Source organism: Thermobia domestica, chromosome 13 (genome assembly GCF_964235325.1).
Source record: "Thermobia domestica chromosome 13, izTheDome1.hap1.1, whole genome shotgun sequence".
Classification (NCBI taxonomy): Eukaryota; Metazoa; Arthropoda; class Insecta; order Zygentoma; family Lepismatidae; genus Thermobia; species Thermobia domestica.
The window spans coordinates 213420302-213436354 of NC_137466.1; the positions used below are offsets into that span (position 1 = coordinate 213420302).

Sequence of the window (16053 nt, forward strand, 5' to 3'; positions counted from 1 at the left end):
AAGAAGAAGAAAAAAAAACAGCAGAGAATTTGAAACATCTGAAGTAAATATGGAAGCACTTACTGGACACATATCGTTTCTTCGAAACATTTATATATATCATTTTCTTCATTTAATGCAGATTACTATTTTACTGGATCAAATACTTTTTTTTAATGTTCTAACAGTATATACAAGTTTTTTTAAAAAAATATTTACCATCTCCGAAACAGTTTGACATTACCTATGTGTGTTACTTTTGCCATTCACTAGGAAGAAAGGTAGTTTTCATTCATATCCACGAATATCAAGGAAGCGTAACATATTTTGCTCTTGCTTCTGGCAACACCGATTTTTAGCCTGTGTTTACATTGTGGCGTAGTTTGCTTGCAGCTTGTTTTGGCGCGATTCGTGTCGGCACGGTTAAAGGCCGTTTTCGGTCACAACGGTTTGTGTATACGTTGAATATTTGCAGTGTGTAGTGCATTGAGGAAAGCGGTGGTGTGTGTGTGCTTGTGCATGCAAGTGATGCACAGATTTAGGCACATTGTTTTGCAGATTTTTTTTGCAAAACAACCGAAGAAAACAAAATAATCGCGTTATATAACATATTGGAAATCTTGTGTTTTTATTCAGCAGTAGGCGTGCGCGCTCGGTTGTAAGGCTTTGATACACAATTTGGCAACCTTGCAGAAAGTGCGGATTCGATCACTGGCTTTTTGAGTGACGTAGTGTTTCATTTGTAACAGTGCGTGCGTACGTTTTTCATGTGCACGGTGACCTATTGGTGTGTGTGAAGCTTGACATCTCGTGGCTAAAAATAATTTTGTATACGGACTTATTAAGTGAATGTTGATGTACGTTGAAGCTACATCTTGCGTGTTTTCGTTTGTAAACAAAGTAAGAGGCATCTTAGGTGAGTTTGGCGGCGCGTCTTTGAGTGTCCGGTAGTTTGGGAGTAGAAATTCTAGCAAGGAGAGCTCCGTTGGTGGGTTTGTTTTGGTTTTGTGCGACACGAAATATATAAACAGTAAGCATTGAAAGTATATTTGTACACTTCTCCTAGTAACTTGAATGTTTCAAAAAGATAAACTGTTGTATTTTTTGCTTCTATAACTAAGATAAACATTGAAAAACATTACTGCAAGTAAATTAAACGGTACTTCGATAGTCAGGTTACCAGACATTGTGCAAACGTATCTACTACAAAATAACAGGACAGTTCGCAATATAAAAACCGCGTTATTTTGATTATTATATATATTTTTTTGGAAAGAAACTTTTTGTTTATTTTCTCATTGTCGTGTTTACGTTTTTACCTGTGTGAGCAAGTAGAACACGTTGGATTCCACAAGACCAACAACGTTGTGTGCCTCGTGCAGCGGCTTGTCTACATCTTCGGCAAGCTCCTCGAAGACATGCCACAGTCACAGCATGGATAGTGGATTGCGGATGTTGGCACCGTCTCGCTATACATGTGAGTAGACATGTTCTATAATAATAAATAATTATTTCAAACTAATAGAATAATGTTACTAGAAATTTACTTTTGGGACTTCACAACTAGAAGTATTTCTGGATTAAATGTCATATTTTCGATTTTTATATATGCATTTCATTCAGGCCCTTATCCACGAGGGGCCGGGACCCCAAAATTTTTACTGGCCCACTAAAAATTTTCACTGTAGGCTTGAAAATGAACTATATAATATGGTTGTATCGCCCCTCCCCCCCACATACATTTTTGGGCTGGCTACTGGCCTGATTTCATTATTCATTTCATAGGCGAAACCAGAATTTTTCGCAGGGAGGCGAAAAATTTATATAGTCTTAGCCTATGATTTTCGCTTTGCTTTTTAACATTTGTAACCTTTTGGGATCTAAGGCTCAGCTGGGAGTAATGGAAGGGAAAGGACATGGAACGCTGTCGCCCAGGAGCTGATTTGTATGGTACTATTCCGATATTTACCTGGTGTGACTGAGGAGAAACCTATTTAAGATAGTCGACCGCGGGGTTTGAACCTATAAATTCTTGAATGTGAAGCCAACTCCCCACCACAGAGATAAGAGAATAACGGACTTAAATAAGATAGAAATAAAGGAATTACTGAATTTCATTGAATATTCCAGTGTAGCCTGTATCTAAAATAAATCACAGAAAATTTCACGGCAGTTAACTGCATCTAATTGTTCCAAGAGCCTCAATAGGAAACATAAATAAACAAATAAAATGTTTATGAGAATTAAATGTAGAAGATATTGCTCGTGTCTGCAAACAATTCAAATTATTAATTCACTTGATTTCCAGGAGAGAGGACCATGTTGTGATTCTTTATTATTATTATTATTATTATTATTATTATTATTATTATTATTATTATTATTATTATTATTATTATTATTATTATTATTATTATTATTATTATTATTGATAGTAATATTGATAGTAATATTGAACGTACTTAAAAATAAGCATTCAGTCTTCCGTCCAGTCGATAAATCCCCGTTTCATTATATGCCCCCTCCGTGACCAAGTGGCTAACACGCTTCCTTCCTGAGCAAATGGTTTCTGGTTCGATTCCCGTCGAGTTTACATGCCTCAGATCCCACTTCAAGTAATAAATATAGTTTCACTCTGTCACATCATAATCATGTTGAATTTTTGCTAAAAATAAGTAAACCTACTACTTTAATCGATTTTCTTTCTTTAAGGTACACAGTTAAATGTAATTCCTATTTTGTGTTAGGTATGCTGTTTAGATTAATAACTGTTATTTTGCTGTTGATTTCTTGTGGTGCGGCTTCAAATTTTTACGGGACTTACTCTGTCTTTAAAAAATGTTTAAGACATTGTCCTTTAATTCTTCAATACATTAATTTTCATATTGCTTACAGTTATTTATAACACTATCTTGAATAGACTAGTTCCAACGTAGAAACAACGGGCATATAGTATTAGTTACGGGACCACTTTGGCTCTGTGATAGAGCAATAACCTCTGGTTCATAGGGTCCTTCGTTCGATCCCAATTCGCGCCAAGTGAGCTTTGTGGTGGACAAACACCGTGTTTGTGTGTTTTTCGTTTCCTTTAGCCTAGCCGCAGTGCCGTGCAGTGGAAAATCAGCGCCTAGGGCGAGAGTATACGACGGCGCCCCGGTACATATTGAGTGGGGTCCAGAGACCAGCCGCGAATCGCCACCATGGTTGGCGTGAAACGTAGTATAATTTTTAAAAAATAAACTCTGCATTTCCGTGATTTTGAACACTATTATTTTTTCCTTCTATTTTATATATGTGTACAAGTATAAATTTGACCCTGATCAAATTAAATATTAGATTGAAAAATACTGCTGTTGATCTAAATAACTTCAAGTATTTTTTTCTTTTTTTCTTTTATTCTTTTCTTCTTCTGAATTTTGCGCCCCCGTTTGCGCGCCGTCGTCCCGCTTGCCGCCCCCAAAGACACGACACTGCCTAGCTGGCATAATCGTGGGACGTAAAACTGAAAGAATTCATTTCATTCATCATGAAAACTGATCATCGGAGCTGTAGGAAATTGAATCCCGAAGTATTTTATATACATTTTATTTCATATATACCGGTGAGTAAAAAATGAATAACAAAATTAGTAGGCCAAGACGTTATTTTATGCACTTCATTCTCAAAGGAGTGCCAAACCGGATTTCTCCCTTTGGCTAAGTAGATAGATAACGTTCTCGATTTCCGTGGGGAGACCCGGGTCCGATTCCTGATAAGAGTACAGAAATACGTGCAGTTTGGATTTAATTTTTCAGACATAGGATAGATTCTTTGTCGCATCTACGTGTAGATACTACGTGATGAAACACTAAAGAAACATGCTGATTACAAACTTAGGTTGTAAAACATTGCGAGAATTTTTCAGTATTACAAAGATACAGCTGTTGCTACAATTTCGGTACAATTTTAAATGATAATTTCTCATTAATTTTGCAGTAAAACCATGAGCTGTTTAATTAAAACCAGCTAAATCCATGAAATTACTTTTTAAAAAATATTGTATTGTAAAATTTACGTATCTGTACAAAATTGCAGAGCCTTGCATTTGTTATGAAAGTGATCTTTAAGAGGCCTAATCACTGCGAAATTATAATACCGCTAATTTTACAGTAATTACGTGATATCTTCAAATAGATAAAAGATAATCGAAATGTGGAACAAGAGCGTCCTAGACAAGATTATTTTACATGAGAAACCATTATCACGACTCACTTATTTGCTTTCGATTTCTAGCCATTTAGAAAATCGGCATTTATTTTCTCGTTTGTAAAAGACTGCAAACGGAATGTTACTAGGTGTCTTGTGATAACGGTATCTAATGCAAAATAATATTGTCTAGGGAGCTCTTGTTCCACATTTCGATTATCTTTTATCTATTTGAAGATATCACGTAATTACTGTAAAATTAGCGGTATTTTAATTTCGCCATGATGGGGGCTCTTCTAATTCTAACAAATACAAAAGCATTGTAACGCGTAAGAAAACACCGTAAAAAGTATTAAAAAGAAATTCTCTTTAATCTTACTTTTTGTATTTTCCCTCTTTCTTACGGTTACTGTTCATTCAATCATTAACTACCTTCCTTCCGTTCGGAATATCAAATGTTGACTGTTTATATTAAAGGGCTAAGTGAGTGAAGGGCGTGGCCACGTTAAAACGTTTGGGTTCCAGAATACATTATACGGTCTTCTTCAGAAGTTTTCCCAAAATGACTTGTATACAAATTAGTATTGCATCATGCTATGTTAATCAGAAACAAGGAGCCGGAACCGGATATCTGTTAGAATAAAAAAAGTAAATGACTTTTAACCCTTTGATAGAATAGGTTATAAAGGAGTCTTGTGTACTGAGGTTGATAAAAGAGAATAACGACGTCGTAAATATGACTTTCTAATATTTTGTCCTGTTACGGTCATCTTCACGACGCTCGGCACTATTTTATTTTTCGTTCTCTGTTTTTCTAAGTTACTTGTCACAACAAACAGTAAGATTATTAAGGAGCTTGGTTTACCAGAAACTCTGTCCGTCTGTTGGTCCATCCGGGAAATACTTAATTCTTAACTCTTGACCCTCGATACATCCTGCGTACGTCCGGGAACTACTTATTTCCTAACTCTTTGACTCTATACACCCTGTGTCCGTTCGGGAACTACTTATTTCCTAACTCTTGACCCAAAATTGATGGATGGAGGGAGCGCTAAGAGTTAGAAATCGAGCCTGTCGATGGGCGTGATCCATTAATTTGATCCCAAAGATATGAACAATCAAAAATCGGTTATCCATGTATTCTTATGGGAGTAAGTATTGATATCAACCTTGCTAGTTAGGTTATCCACAATGCTGCTATGATTAGCGGGTTAGTATAATGCGTAGGATAAAAATACTAATCTGTCCATGGCAATAGCTCTAAAATGATTCTGCGTGACAAATATAAAGACTTTCTATTTCAAAGAATTAATTCATCTTACTGGTGTTTCCAGTGGAGAAGGTTAAGTAAGGGAAATGCATAAATTAAAACTTCAGTTTTCACGTTGTGTACACTGACAAACCAAATTCCTTCGCGGGGTTTACACTAAGACACTGCTACATGTTTTGAGAAGAGAGCCATTTAGTACTTTCAGAATGCTTCTCCAGCATCTTTCAAGTAGTGAGGGAATTTGAGTGACTTAGAGTTGTAACGTCATAAATTGCCATTCCAGATTTATGGTCTGTAAAACAAAAGATCTGGGGAAAACTATTAGTTGGTTGGCTGGTTTGAATATATCCACACCGACCCTTCACAACATCAAGGCTGGCTGAAACATGGACCTACAGTTTAATGTGGAATCCAAAACACCGTATTATTATTATTATTATTATTATTATTATTATTATTATTATTATTATTATTATTATTATTATTATTATTATTATTATTATTATTATTATTATTATTATTTCCAGATATAGTCCGCAGATCCAGTTTATACAGGAACATTAGCATTCAAGAACAACGAAAACAAAGGGGTATAGTGTTGATTACGGGACTGGAAGTACATTTTTAAATTGAGACGAGATGAGACGAGAAATATGTCAACCCTCGTCTCGTTTTTGAGACTGAAAATCAGATTAGAAATTTCACGAGTTTCGTCAACACTATTTATCTAAGTCTTAGATCTGAAGCATTGTTTTGGTGTTTCATGATTCATAGTATAAAAAAAAAAAAAAAAAAACTATGCATTGACAAAGCGATTGTACAGTCAGCGACAAAAGTTCTTTCTGTTTGGCAAAATTTATTTTGTGAATAACGGTGGTATGGCTGAAACGTACAACCGTGGTACAACGTAAAATTTATGCAACATTAAATTGTAAAGGAAGTTGAAAGAATTCGCCTAGGGCGTACATACAATCAATGTAGGCTACTATTCCGCCATTCGCCCGTAGAATTGACGAGAAAGTCTATCAATGTGACCAACCACCGGACTCGAACCTGGAACCCGCAATTTTGAAACCAGAATGCCGACAATTAGCCTATAATAATAATAATAATAATAATAATAATAATAATAATAATAATAATAATAATAATAATAATAATAATAATAATAATAATAATAATAATACGTTCCTTTGAAACAAAATGGAAAATTTTAAAACAAGGCTTGTTAGCTATTTTCAGTGTTTTTAGGAAAGTAAATACCCGTTCAAAATCGGCGATATTAGGGCTGTAATGTATAATGAAAAGTGTAAACCGATTCCTTTTTTTAAAAAATAAGTATGTTGTTTAGTACAATATCTGATCAACATATCTCTAGTCTCATCACCTATTGTTACTGGTTTTCTTGACCGGAGTCCGCTTCCTCTTTACTTCTAGCAGCTCTCCAATTTCCCTCACTGTTCTATACTGGATGATCGTTGCAATGTCAACATCAATTGGTTCTACCTAGTGCCATCCATCCAAATTCTAGCCAGACTGCACACTGCTTAACTTTAGTGATCTAACGGGAACCGGTTCTTCAGAGCGGTTAGTGTGTTGGATTCGATTTAAATATACAGTATAATTTAAAATTACTGGAAATTATGTGTGCAGGTGTGTCCACCATGGTATTAGGACTCCAAGTATGTCATTGAGATTTAAAGAGGAGCGAAAAAGGAGATATTTAATTAGATTCCCAGATTCCCTGCGGTTAGCGATCATTCCTGTTTGCGACTAATGTCATTATTTATACATATTTATGGGCATTATCCGTCGGCATCTACAACCTACGATCTCATATGAGGCGTGACGTCTCTCGGCTAGTACACTTTCCGTAAAAGGGGGCAAGGAAGAAAGCACCTTGAGACCTGATGTCAGGTACCATCCCGGCATTTGCCTGGTAGGAATGAGGAAAGTCCAGAATAAAGTCAATCAGGATGACTGCCCTGAAAAAAAAATGTGATATCTTTTCGACTAAGTGTCTCCACTGGAGACTGGTGTTATTATGGATCATGTATCGACCAATTTTTATTGAAAGATTGATAAGAATTTTTAGTCAACAATAATATTTTTAGTCAAACTGCAACATGACATGGGTGGGGAAAGTAATTAGAAATTGGAGCCACTGAAAACATTTCGAAGTAGATATTATTTCTGTGAGAACACATTTCAAAAGAAAGCTCCTTCGTGGCTAAACGGTTAGCGTACGCGCCTTTGGCGTGGGAGACCCAGGTTCACTTCCCGGCGGGAGCTCATGTGGTTCGGATTCCACGTTAATCAGTAGGTTCCGTCTCATAGCCTCGCTGCTGAAAGGGACGTTAAACTCAAAATCAACTCAACTCAGCATTTCAAAACGATATATACAGGTTACCAAAAATCCATGCTAGGCGAAGTTGGACATCTTTACTGTATATAAGAATTGACATTGAACATTTTTTTGAATATGAACATGTTAAAAGCGATACGTGTAACACCTACTATAAGAAATATATTTTCCTAATTATTAGTATAAAGCTGAGTTATTATGGAACATATCTATCTTTTTTTTTAAAAAAAAAAAAAAAGTCTAAATATGTTGTATATTAAATTTTTTCACCTCCAAGTTTTTAACACCAGTTTTATTGAGCAGTACTGTCTTCAATAATGCATTATGAAAGATGAAACGTTATATAATTTGATCTTTTTTGTCAAAGGAAAGATTGGACGAAACATTTCGTAACATTCGTAACATTTTCAAGGAATTTTCCACTTGTAAGCTTTCAACTAAAAGGTTTATATATATCAAATCCGATCGTCACAGTTACACGTCTTTTAAAAATAGTTTTCCCTGACTAATTGTGATGCATCATTTCCTCGTGATGGAAGGCTGAGTAGGCGATATGTGTGCCTGGTCTTCCGTTTGTCGCCAGAAGATGGCGTAGGCTCAGGCGTTAATCTGCTTACAGTATAGTGTCGCATTTCGCTGTTCTTTTGGTCTTCAGAGATTGAGAGGGGGGGAAGAAGAGAAACAGAAAGAGTATCCAAGATGTGGATTTATTTTTAAGCACTGATAAATGGAGTTTCACACATAATTTGGGACCTAGGCCAGGAATCAGTTTGCATTTGGAAATTGTTGTAGAAAAAAACGAAATATATATAATACAATCCCTATAGAATCGTATTTTGTGAAATGCGACATAACTTGCGTGAAAATACTTGAGAAGATACTTGAGCTACGAAGTAACGAATGGGAGTCGAATCGTTGACCAACAAGTTGAACGTGTCCGTTCTCACTAAACGTATAGTATATTTTTTGAAGTTACCACCCCTTTTCATCAATGAGGCTATATGAGTCGTATTTCTCCAGTTGGAATCCGAGCAATTGTAATGCGTGAAATACCTTCCCACCAGAAATCGGACTCAAGAACTCCATGCACAAAAACCGCACAGGGGTAGCCACTAGCTCCGTCGGTGGATGTTGAGTTGATTTTGAGTTTAACCTCCCTTTCAGCGGCGAAGCAGCGAGATGGGACATACTGATTAACGTGGAATCCGAACTACATGTGCTCCCGCCAGAAATGGAACCCGAGTCTCCCACGCCAAAAGTGCGTACGCGTCGGTGAAGACTGGAATAATAATAATAAGAAGAAAAATTTGAGGTGCGGTTGCTCAGTGTTAAAGTGCTCACCTCTGGCATGATGGAGCTCTAGTTCCATGCGATAACATTTGAGTTTGTAGTATACAGCATCGTATCCGTGGATTTTCTCGCGGTTCTTCCGTTTCCTTCTTTATTCTTGGTATATCCATTGCTTACATTCTCATTAACCATCCGTCTCCTGTAGGCTACAGGGCATAAACATTAGAGGTAAAACTGAATAATAATAATAATAATAATAATAATAATAATAATAATAATAATAATAATAATAATAATAATAATAATAATAATACATTCCACATAAAGCCAATTTGTACAGAAACATTACATTCTAAAAGAATAGGAAAGAAAATGGAAAGAAGTTGGATACTGCTTACATCTAACTGTACCATTCCGGCATTCACCTGTGGAACTGACAAAAGACTGTCAAGATAGCCAGCCACCGAATTCAAACCTGGGACCCCCCGATTGACAAACAAGAACCCCAATCAGTAACCTGTGTCCGCTCGGCAGAGTAATATGTTAATATACAGTAGACTTCCGAGTATCCGACTCGCGACTATCCAGCGTCTGTACTATCCGACCTAGTTTTCTTTTATCGTAATTAAATCTTTTATCGTAACAATGTATAGGCAGCATTGCCAAGGCATTGGAAGCGGGTGTCTGCTACGATCCTTCTACGTGTCGTGTGCAAAATACAAGTTATAACAAGAAAAGAGCGGCGTTATACTCCTTGTTCATTGTTTCGTCAGTGTGTAACGGACCTCAATACAGTACGCTTGCCGCTGTTCCTGATTATACAGAAACTGTATAGTATCTACAGTACTGTATTCGTAAATTGTTCTTGGGATATGCTTAATATTTTTTTTAAGTGTACAACAGTGAAGATTTGAAAATGGATGATAAACGAAAAAAAAAAAAAAAAGTTGTCTTCTTGTATTGGTGGCGAAAGGAATGAGTTCATAGAACTCCGGCCTGTCCGGCCTGCCGTTCCGCCACATTAGGACAGATACTTGGAAGTCTACTGTATTTTTTTTATAGGTGTAACAAATGCACAAAAGCTACTGTATCGGTAGGATGTCATTAATAGAACATTCGTCAGATATAAAGGAAACAGCTTCGACTCCCGAACACGTCGGTGATTCTACCTGCTTCTCCTCTTTCCCCTAACACCTATGACGTCAATGTAATTTGAAATTAATGAACTTTAATTTTCTTTTTTTTAAAAAAAAAAAAGGAAAGAAAGAAGGAAGTTTTCAGTGATTGTTTCATCAAAGGTAACAAAGAGTTTTTTCTACCTTTTATTGGAGATTTTTATTTTTAAAGCAGAAGGTAGCGCCCTAAAATTAGCGAAAACGCTTAAAAGGTTCGGTGACCGAAGCTGCGAAGTTTTTTTTTTTTGGTTAAAACAGAGTTCAGCCGTCACTGGATTTTTTAGCTTTTGCTACACATTATTTACGAGCTCAACACCCGTCACGACGCCCCGCAGACGTATGGGCATAATGGTCTAACTGGATAATTTACAACTGGCGCGCGCGAGCGTCCTGCATGCAAATTGTTCAACGAAACATCACGATTTTTAAGCGAGAGAGAGAAAAAGTATGCATTAACAGTCATAAAATAATTAGGTTTAAGTGTGTCCGCTTTTATATAAATGAAATAAGATTGAAAAGTATATTTGATATACCGTAAACGCTTCAGTAATATTTATTTATGTTGCTGTGTCACAGTATTTTAATTGCATATTGTAAACTTTTTTAAATGTACGTGTTCAACAGCATCATGTTTATACTGTAGCTCAGCGTTTCTCAATTTTTCCGATATCGCGGACCCTTGTAGTGACTGTTGATTCTCGGTGACACCTCATGAAATCAAAAATATATTTCACAAATCATGAGAATAAAGTGATGAATTAGAAATTTTCAACACAAATCGTGTTATTTATGGCATTATAATATTGTTGTAAATATATTTATTCGGTAAAAATACGATCATCATTTAGGCTACAATTATGAATTCAACACTCATCTCTGATAGTTAAGAGGCCCCATCACAGGTAATTTTACAGTAATTATGTGATATCTCCAAATAGATAAAAGATAATTGAAATGTGGAACAAGAGCGTCCTAGACAATATTATTCTACATGAGATATCGTTATCACGGCTCACTTATCTACCTTCGATTTCCAGCCATTTAGAAACCCGGTATTTATTTTCGCGTTTCTGAATGGCTGCAAACGGAAAGCTACTAGGTGACTCGTGATAACGGTACCTCATGCAAAATAATGTTGTCTAGTGCGCTCTTGTTCCACATTTTGATTATCTTTTGTCTATTTGAAGATATCACATAATTACTGTAAAATTAGCGGTATTATAATTTCGCAGTGATTAGGCCTCTTAAAGATCACTTTCATAACAAATATGGCTCTGAAATTTTGTACAGATACGTAAATTGTTTATTGTACATTACATAAGTTCACAAATGTGAACAACACAATAGGATAAAGCTTAATGAAAATAAACTTTTATCTTTATCCCGCCGTGGACCATGTTTAAATCTCTGATACCCCCCAGGGGTTTGTGGACCACAGATTGGAAAACACTGTAACTTGTTGAAAGGCTTAGTTATGCTTCGATATATATATATATATATGTGTGTGTGTGTGTGTGTGTGTACTTGTGCGTATCTTTGCGTGTGAGCATGTGGTGTCAGATCTCACTGATTACTTTGATTCACATTTCATTTATAGGACTAACACCTCGCACTTCCGTTGCTTTTAACTTCTCTCTCATTAAAAAAAAAAAAAAAAAAACCGAAAAGCAAAAAAAGAAAAGAAAAAGACAACAATAATAATAATGAACAGTTATGTAGGGCACAGCCTCTTTCCTGCATCATCGTGCTGCCTGTCGTAAAATCATAGGTATCTGTAGATGACTTTTTAAAAATAAAGCGGAAATATATCCTTTTCTGCTTTAAAAAAATGTAGCAAGAGAAGTTTCTAACAAGCACTGTAGGTGTAGTAAAAAGTTAATTCGTAGAATTATTCTCCTATTTATTTATGGTGCAATGCACAGGAGAACAGATCGTAAAGTTTTTTTTTTTTTTTTTTTTTTTTTTAATTTTTAGTTAGATCTTCAGCAGTAATGTCATGCGTAACCTTTCATATTAGGGCTGAATATGTTCCGTTGTCCGTAACCGACTTCAATTTCTAGAAAATAACTCATTTCTGATGCGAAGTGCCTCTAGTTCGACCCTATTTCAAATGAGTTTGTGGTGGACAAGATCGTGTTCTTTGGTTTTCTCGGAGTTTTCCCTGTTCGTTCCACATTTTGATTGCACCAATGCTTTGATAATTCATTAACAATCCATCTTCTTTAACCTATAGAACATGTTTATGATACGTTTAACTAGATACTTCATTTCATTTCATTCAATTCTAACAATTAAGAGATGGTCAGTTAGGTTCAAGGGCTCCCTGTCGTGGTGATTGCCCGATGTGGTGGGTTTTCCCCGAAAAGAACCTTTCCGAAAGAACTGAGAAGAATCAATCATAGGAGAACAAAATCAATACACTTTGTAATGCAGAGTATTCATTATCACTGCATTTAAATCTTGTACTATTAACCCCCATAGCAGAACATGCCGCGATGTGCCTTGTGATCGCAGAAAATTTACTGCGCCTGTGCAGAAAAATTGCCAGAGGATTAAAAAAAAAAAAAAATAATAATAATAACTAACAGAAAAGTATAGAAACATGTATGTTATGTGTAGATGTTTTAAATGGACGGACCACTCGCATAAATATAGTTTGAACTGTTTTTTACGTCGCGTAAAGCGTATTTTTAAGAATTACAAGTGTTTCTTCTGCAGAAAAATTTTTGCAGAATTTCTGCAGAAAACTTTTGACTTACGAAACTTCATTGCAAAAAGACAAAGAAAGTTTTGCCATTGGGCTATTAACAGGAATACAGGATTGAAAATTACAGCAATAACATATAAATAAATAAATTGTGAATATAGACAATTCCTTAATTATATAAATCACTACTAATGTAAATGCACAAACTTTTTTGTAAATTACTCCAAAAATGTAATACAAAAATTGTCAGTGTTTTAAACTAAAGTTTTCTCACACTTTGCCCAGGTTTGGGACTGTCTTTGGCTTTCTACAGACATAGGCGTGTTTAAAAAGGCGAGAATGAATCTCGTTTTATGTAGGGATGTACCGATACCACTTTTTCATCAATGCCCGATACCGATATTGAAGAGGCCGATACTGTTGATACCGATACCGATACTTTTGGACACATTTCTTAAATATTATCAGGAATTTGCATGATAATGAAATGATCAAAATTGTAATAGGGTATTTAGATATAAGGCCAAAATTTGACATACAAAGACAAAAAGCAGAATTTTATATTAGGTTCCACACACACACACAAAAATACATTTCCTCTAAATTTAATCCAGCTCACATAAAATTAACGAAAAAGCAGCAAATACTTATAGTGTAAACTTAACTTTTAAGAGCCAGTGATTGATATTTAGAGTGATAATGTACTGTGATAGTTACATTGTATTTACTATATATTAAAAAAAAAAAAAAAAAGCCTGTGACAAACATCTTGGCATTTCAGCTAAACGAATAAAACGCAAGCTCTGACGCGACGTTGCCGAATGCTAACGGGTGTGCCTATGGCTAAGCAGACAAACTACAGCGCGATCAGGTGGCAGAGGATAGACGTGGATATGTACAAGATAAACGTGGCAATACCGCTGGCCTCTCATTTGCTAACAGCATTTAAAAGGAACTTCGAGCGCCGCCTTCAAATGCCAAGATGTTTGTCATGCCGTTTAGTCTCTATTATATACATATAATGTAAACGGATACTGCCATTAGAAATTTTTATTGTTTACAAAATTATGCGTACTGAACCAGGTGTTGCTGTATATAGATACCATAAAAAATAAGTGTTGCTGTGTATACCATAAAAAAATAAGAGGGTTATTTAAGCGATGTCGAGAACGATAAAACTATTTAACTTTAGAACTAATTGTTTTTAACCAGTAAGTAGGAGAAAATAATGACAAAGTGAGCTTCTTGTGGGTTTATTCCATAGCATTTTCTTCTGATTCGAAACCTCGTTGTCTCGTTTGGGATTCAAATTACGGGTCTGCTATCTCGACCATGGGCGCCCGAAGGGAGAGGACAAGATGGGACCCCCCTGACTCACGAAAATGTATACGTAATATAGCAAAGCACGTGTATTAAATACCAGATGTAATTTAGCAACCATAGAATGGCTCCTCCTAGAAAATTTTCTTCGGCCGCCCATGATCTTGACTGAGGACCTTTGGCTTTTCTTCACTATTTTGGCATCAATCGACTAAAAATATCAGTTGAGTACGAGTAGTGTAAATGAAAGGCGTACACATGCATAAGGAAATCGATTGTACAATTGATAATAATTTAGATCAACTCTAAATCTAAAAGAAACCGATGAAATATAAGTATCATTGCTAATATTAAAAAAAAAAAATGAAAATAGTTCGGAAAATGTATCGGTAATATCGGTGTCCATTTACCGATACCGATACTCCCAAAAGTGACCGATATCACCGATACCGATACCGATATATCGGTACATCCCCAGTTTTATGTTGTTTTAGTTCATTATTAATCTAATTCAATTTTCATGCGGAGGACTTAACAAACTCCTTTGTTAAAGAAAGAAAGGAATTATTCGTCTCCATGACAAAAATTGGCTTTAAAATATTCGAGATTCAAGACCGAGGCTATTATGAGACATGAACCTACTACTTAACACAAAATACGAAACAAGTTGGAATCCACTTTAAAGAAGAAACCCAACTCTCGTGGTCTAAAAAGGCGAGAACATTTGTAATTTTTAGCCATTTAAAGCAGAAAGTATTAAGTTATTTTGTCCCCTTCTGCTTCGCTATTTTCATTGATAACTAAGCATGTGTCAAATTTCATTCATCTTTCAATACATAGAAAGCTGTCTTCTGTCTCTTTTGTATATTGAAAAATAAAAGAAAGAAAAAAAAGAAAGAAAGAAAAGCTGTATGATTGATGGATCGTCCCGTTGGTTTGTGAAAAATTGATTTGAAAGGTTGTATTTTTTATTTTATTTTTTTTTTAAAGGAAAAAAATCTTCTCGAGTGTCACTCAGCATCCTGTTTCTCTCAAGTCTTTCTCGAAGACATCTCTATAAAAACGATTGTGAATGACACTTTAAAAGAAGTATGAGCTGATTACCTGTATTATTACAAGATGGAGTTTTTTGTTTCGCCTTCAATGATATGATATTGTTATAAGAGGAAGTGTTGTGGTAGATCCTTAGGTGTGCTGGTAACAAGTAAGTACGAAGCCAAAGGTGACATAAACAAGATTTATTAATTTAGGGCAGCTAATTTTAGTACATATGAACAGAATCTCTCACTGTCGCAAACTAACTTGAAGATATTAAAATTTTTATTGAATCCTACAAATACACAGTGGCGGATCCCGTGATCGGAGCGATCGCCCCCCCCCCCAAGAGAAAATTTTCTTATTTTATATATATAAATAAAACCCATCTCAGAGTTTGGAGCTCTTTGAAGTAGCTCTTAAGTAACAGCATTACAACCCACCGTCCCCCCCAGAAGTCCGTCCTGGATCCGCCCCTGCAAATACACAAGAGTAAAGTTATGCTGTGTGTTTGAGAACATTAGATTTGAAAAAAAAAATAAAAAAAAACTTTTCGTGCCACTGCCAAGGTAAAATAATATAGGATGAATACAGAAAATTACATAATCGAGATTTCAAAATATATACCGTAAAAACACCCTCCATCTCTTACACAAAGATTTTAAGAAATCTACAGCACATACTGTAGTATAATAATTTTAGAATTAATAATAATAATAATAATAAT

General features: G+C 35.5%; 1 protein-coding gene across 2 annotated transcripts in view; it reads left to right on the forward strand.

Moving 5' to 3' along the window:
- The first annotated feature begins 438 nt into the window (after positions 1–438).
- Positions 439–16053, forward strand: part of LOC145669006 (growth factor receptor-bound protein 10-like) — a 460419-nt gene continuing 444804 nt past the window's right edge. For both annotated transcript variants that reach the window (XM_081737330.1, XM_081737331.1), the window contains exon 1: positions 439–1456. In XM_081737330.1, coding sequence (XP_081593456.1) covers positions 1414–1456 — 43 coding nt within the window. In that variant the 5' untranslated portion in view covers positions 439–1413. The remainder of the gene's footprint in view (positions 1457–16053) is intronic.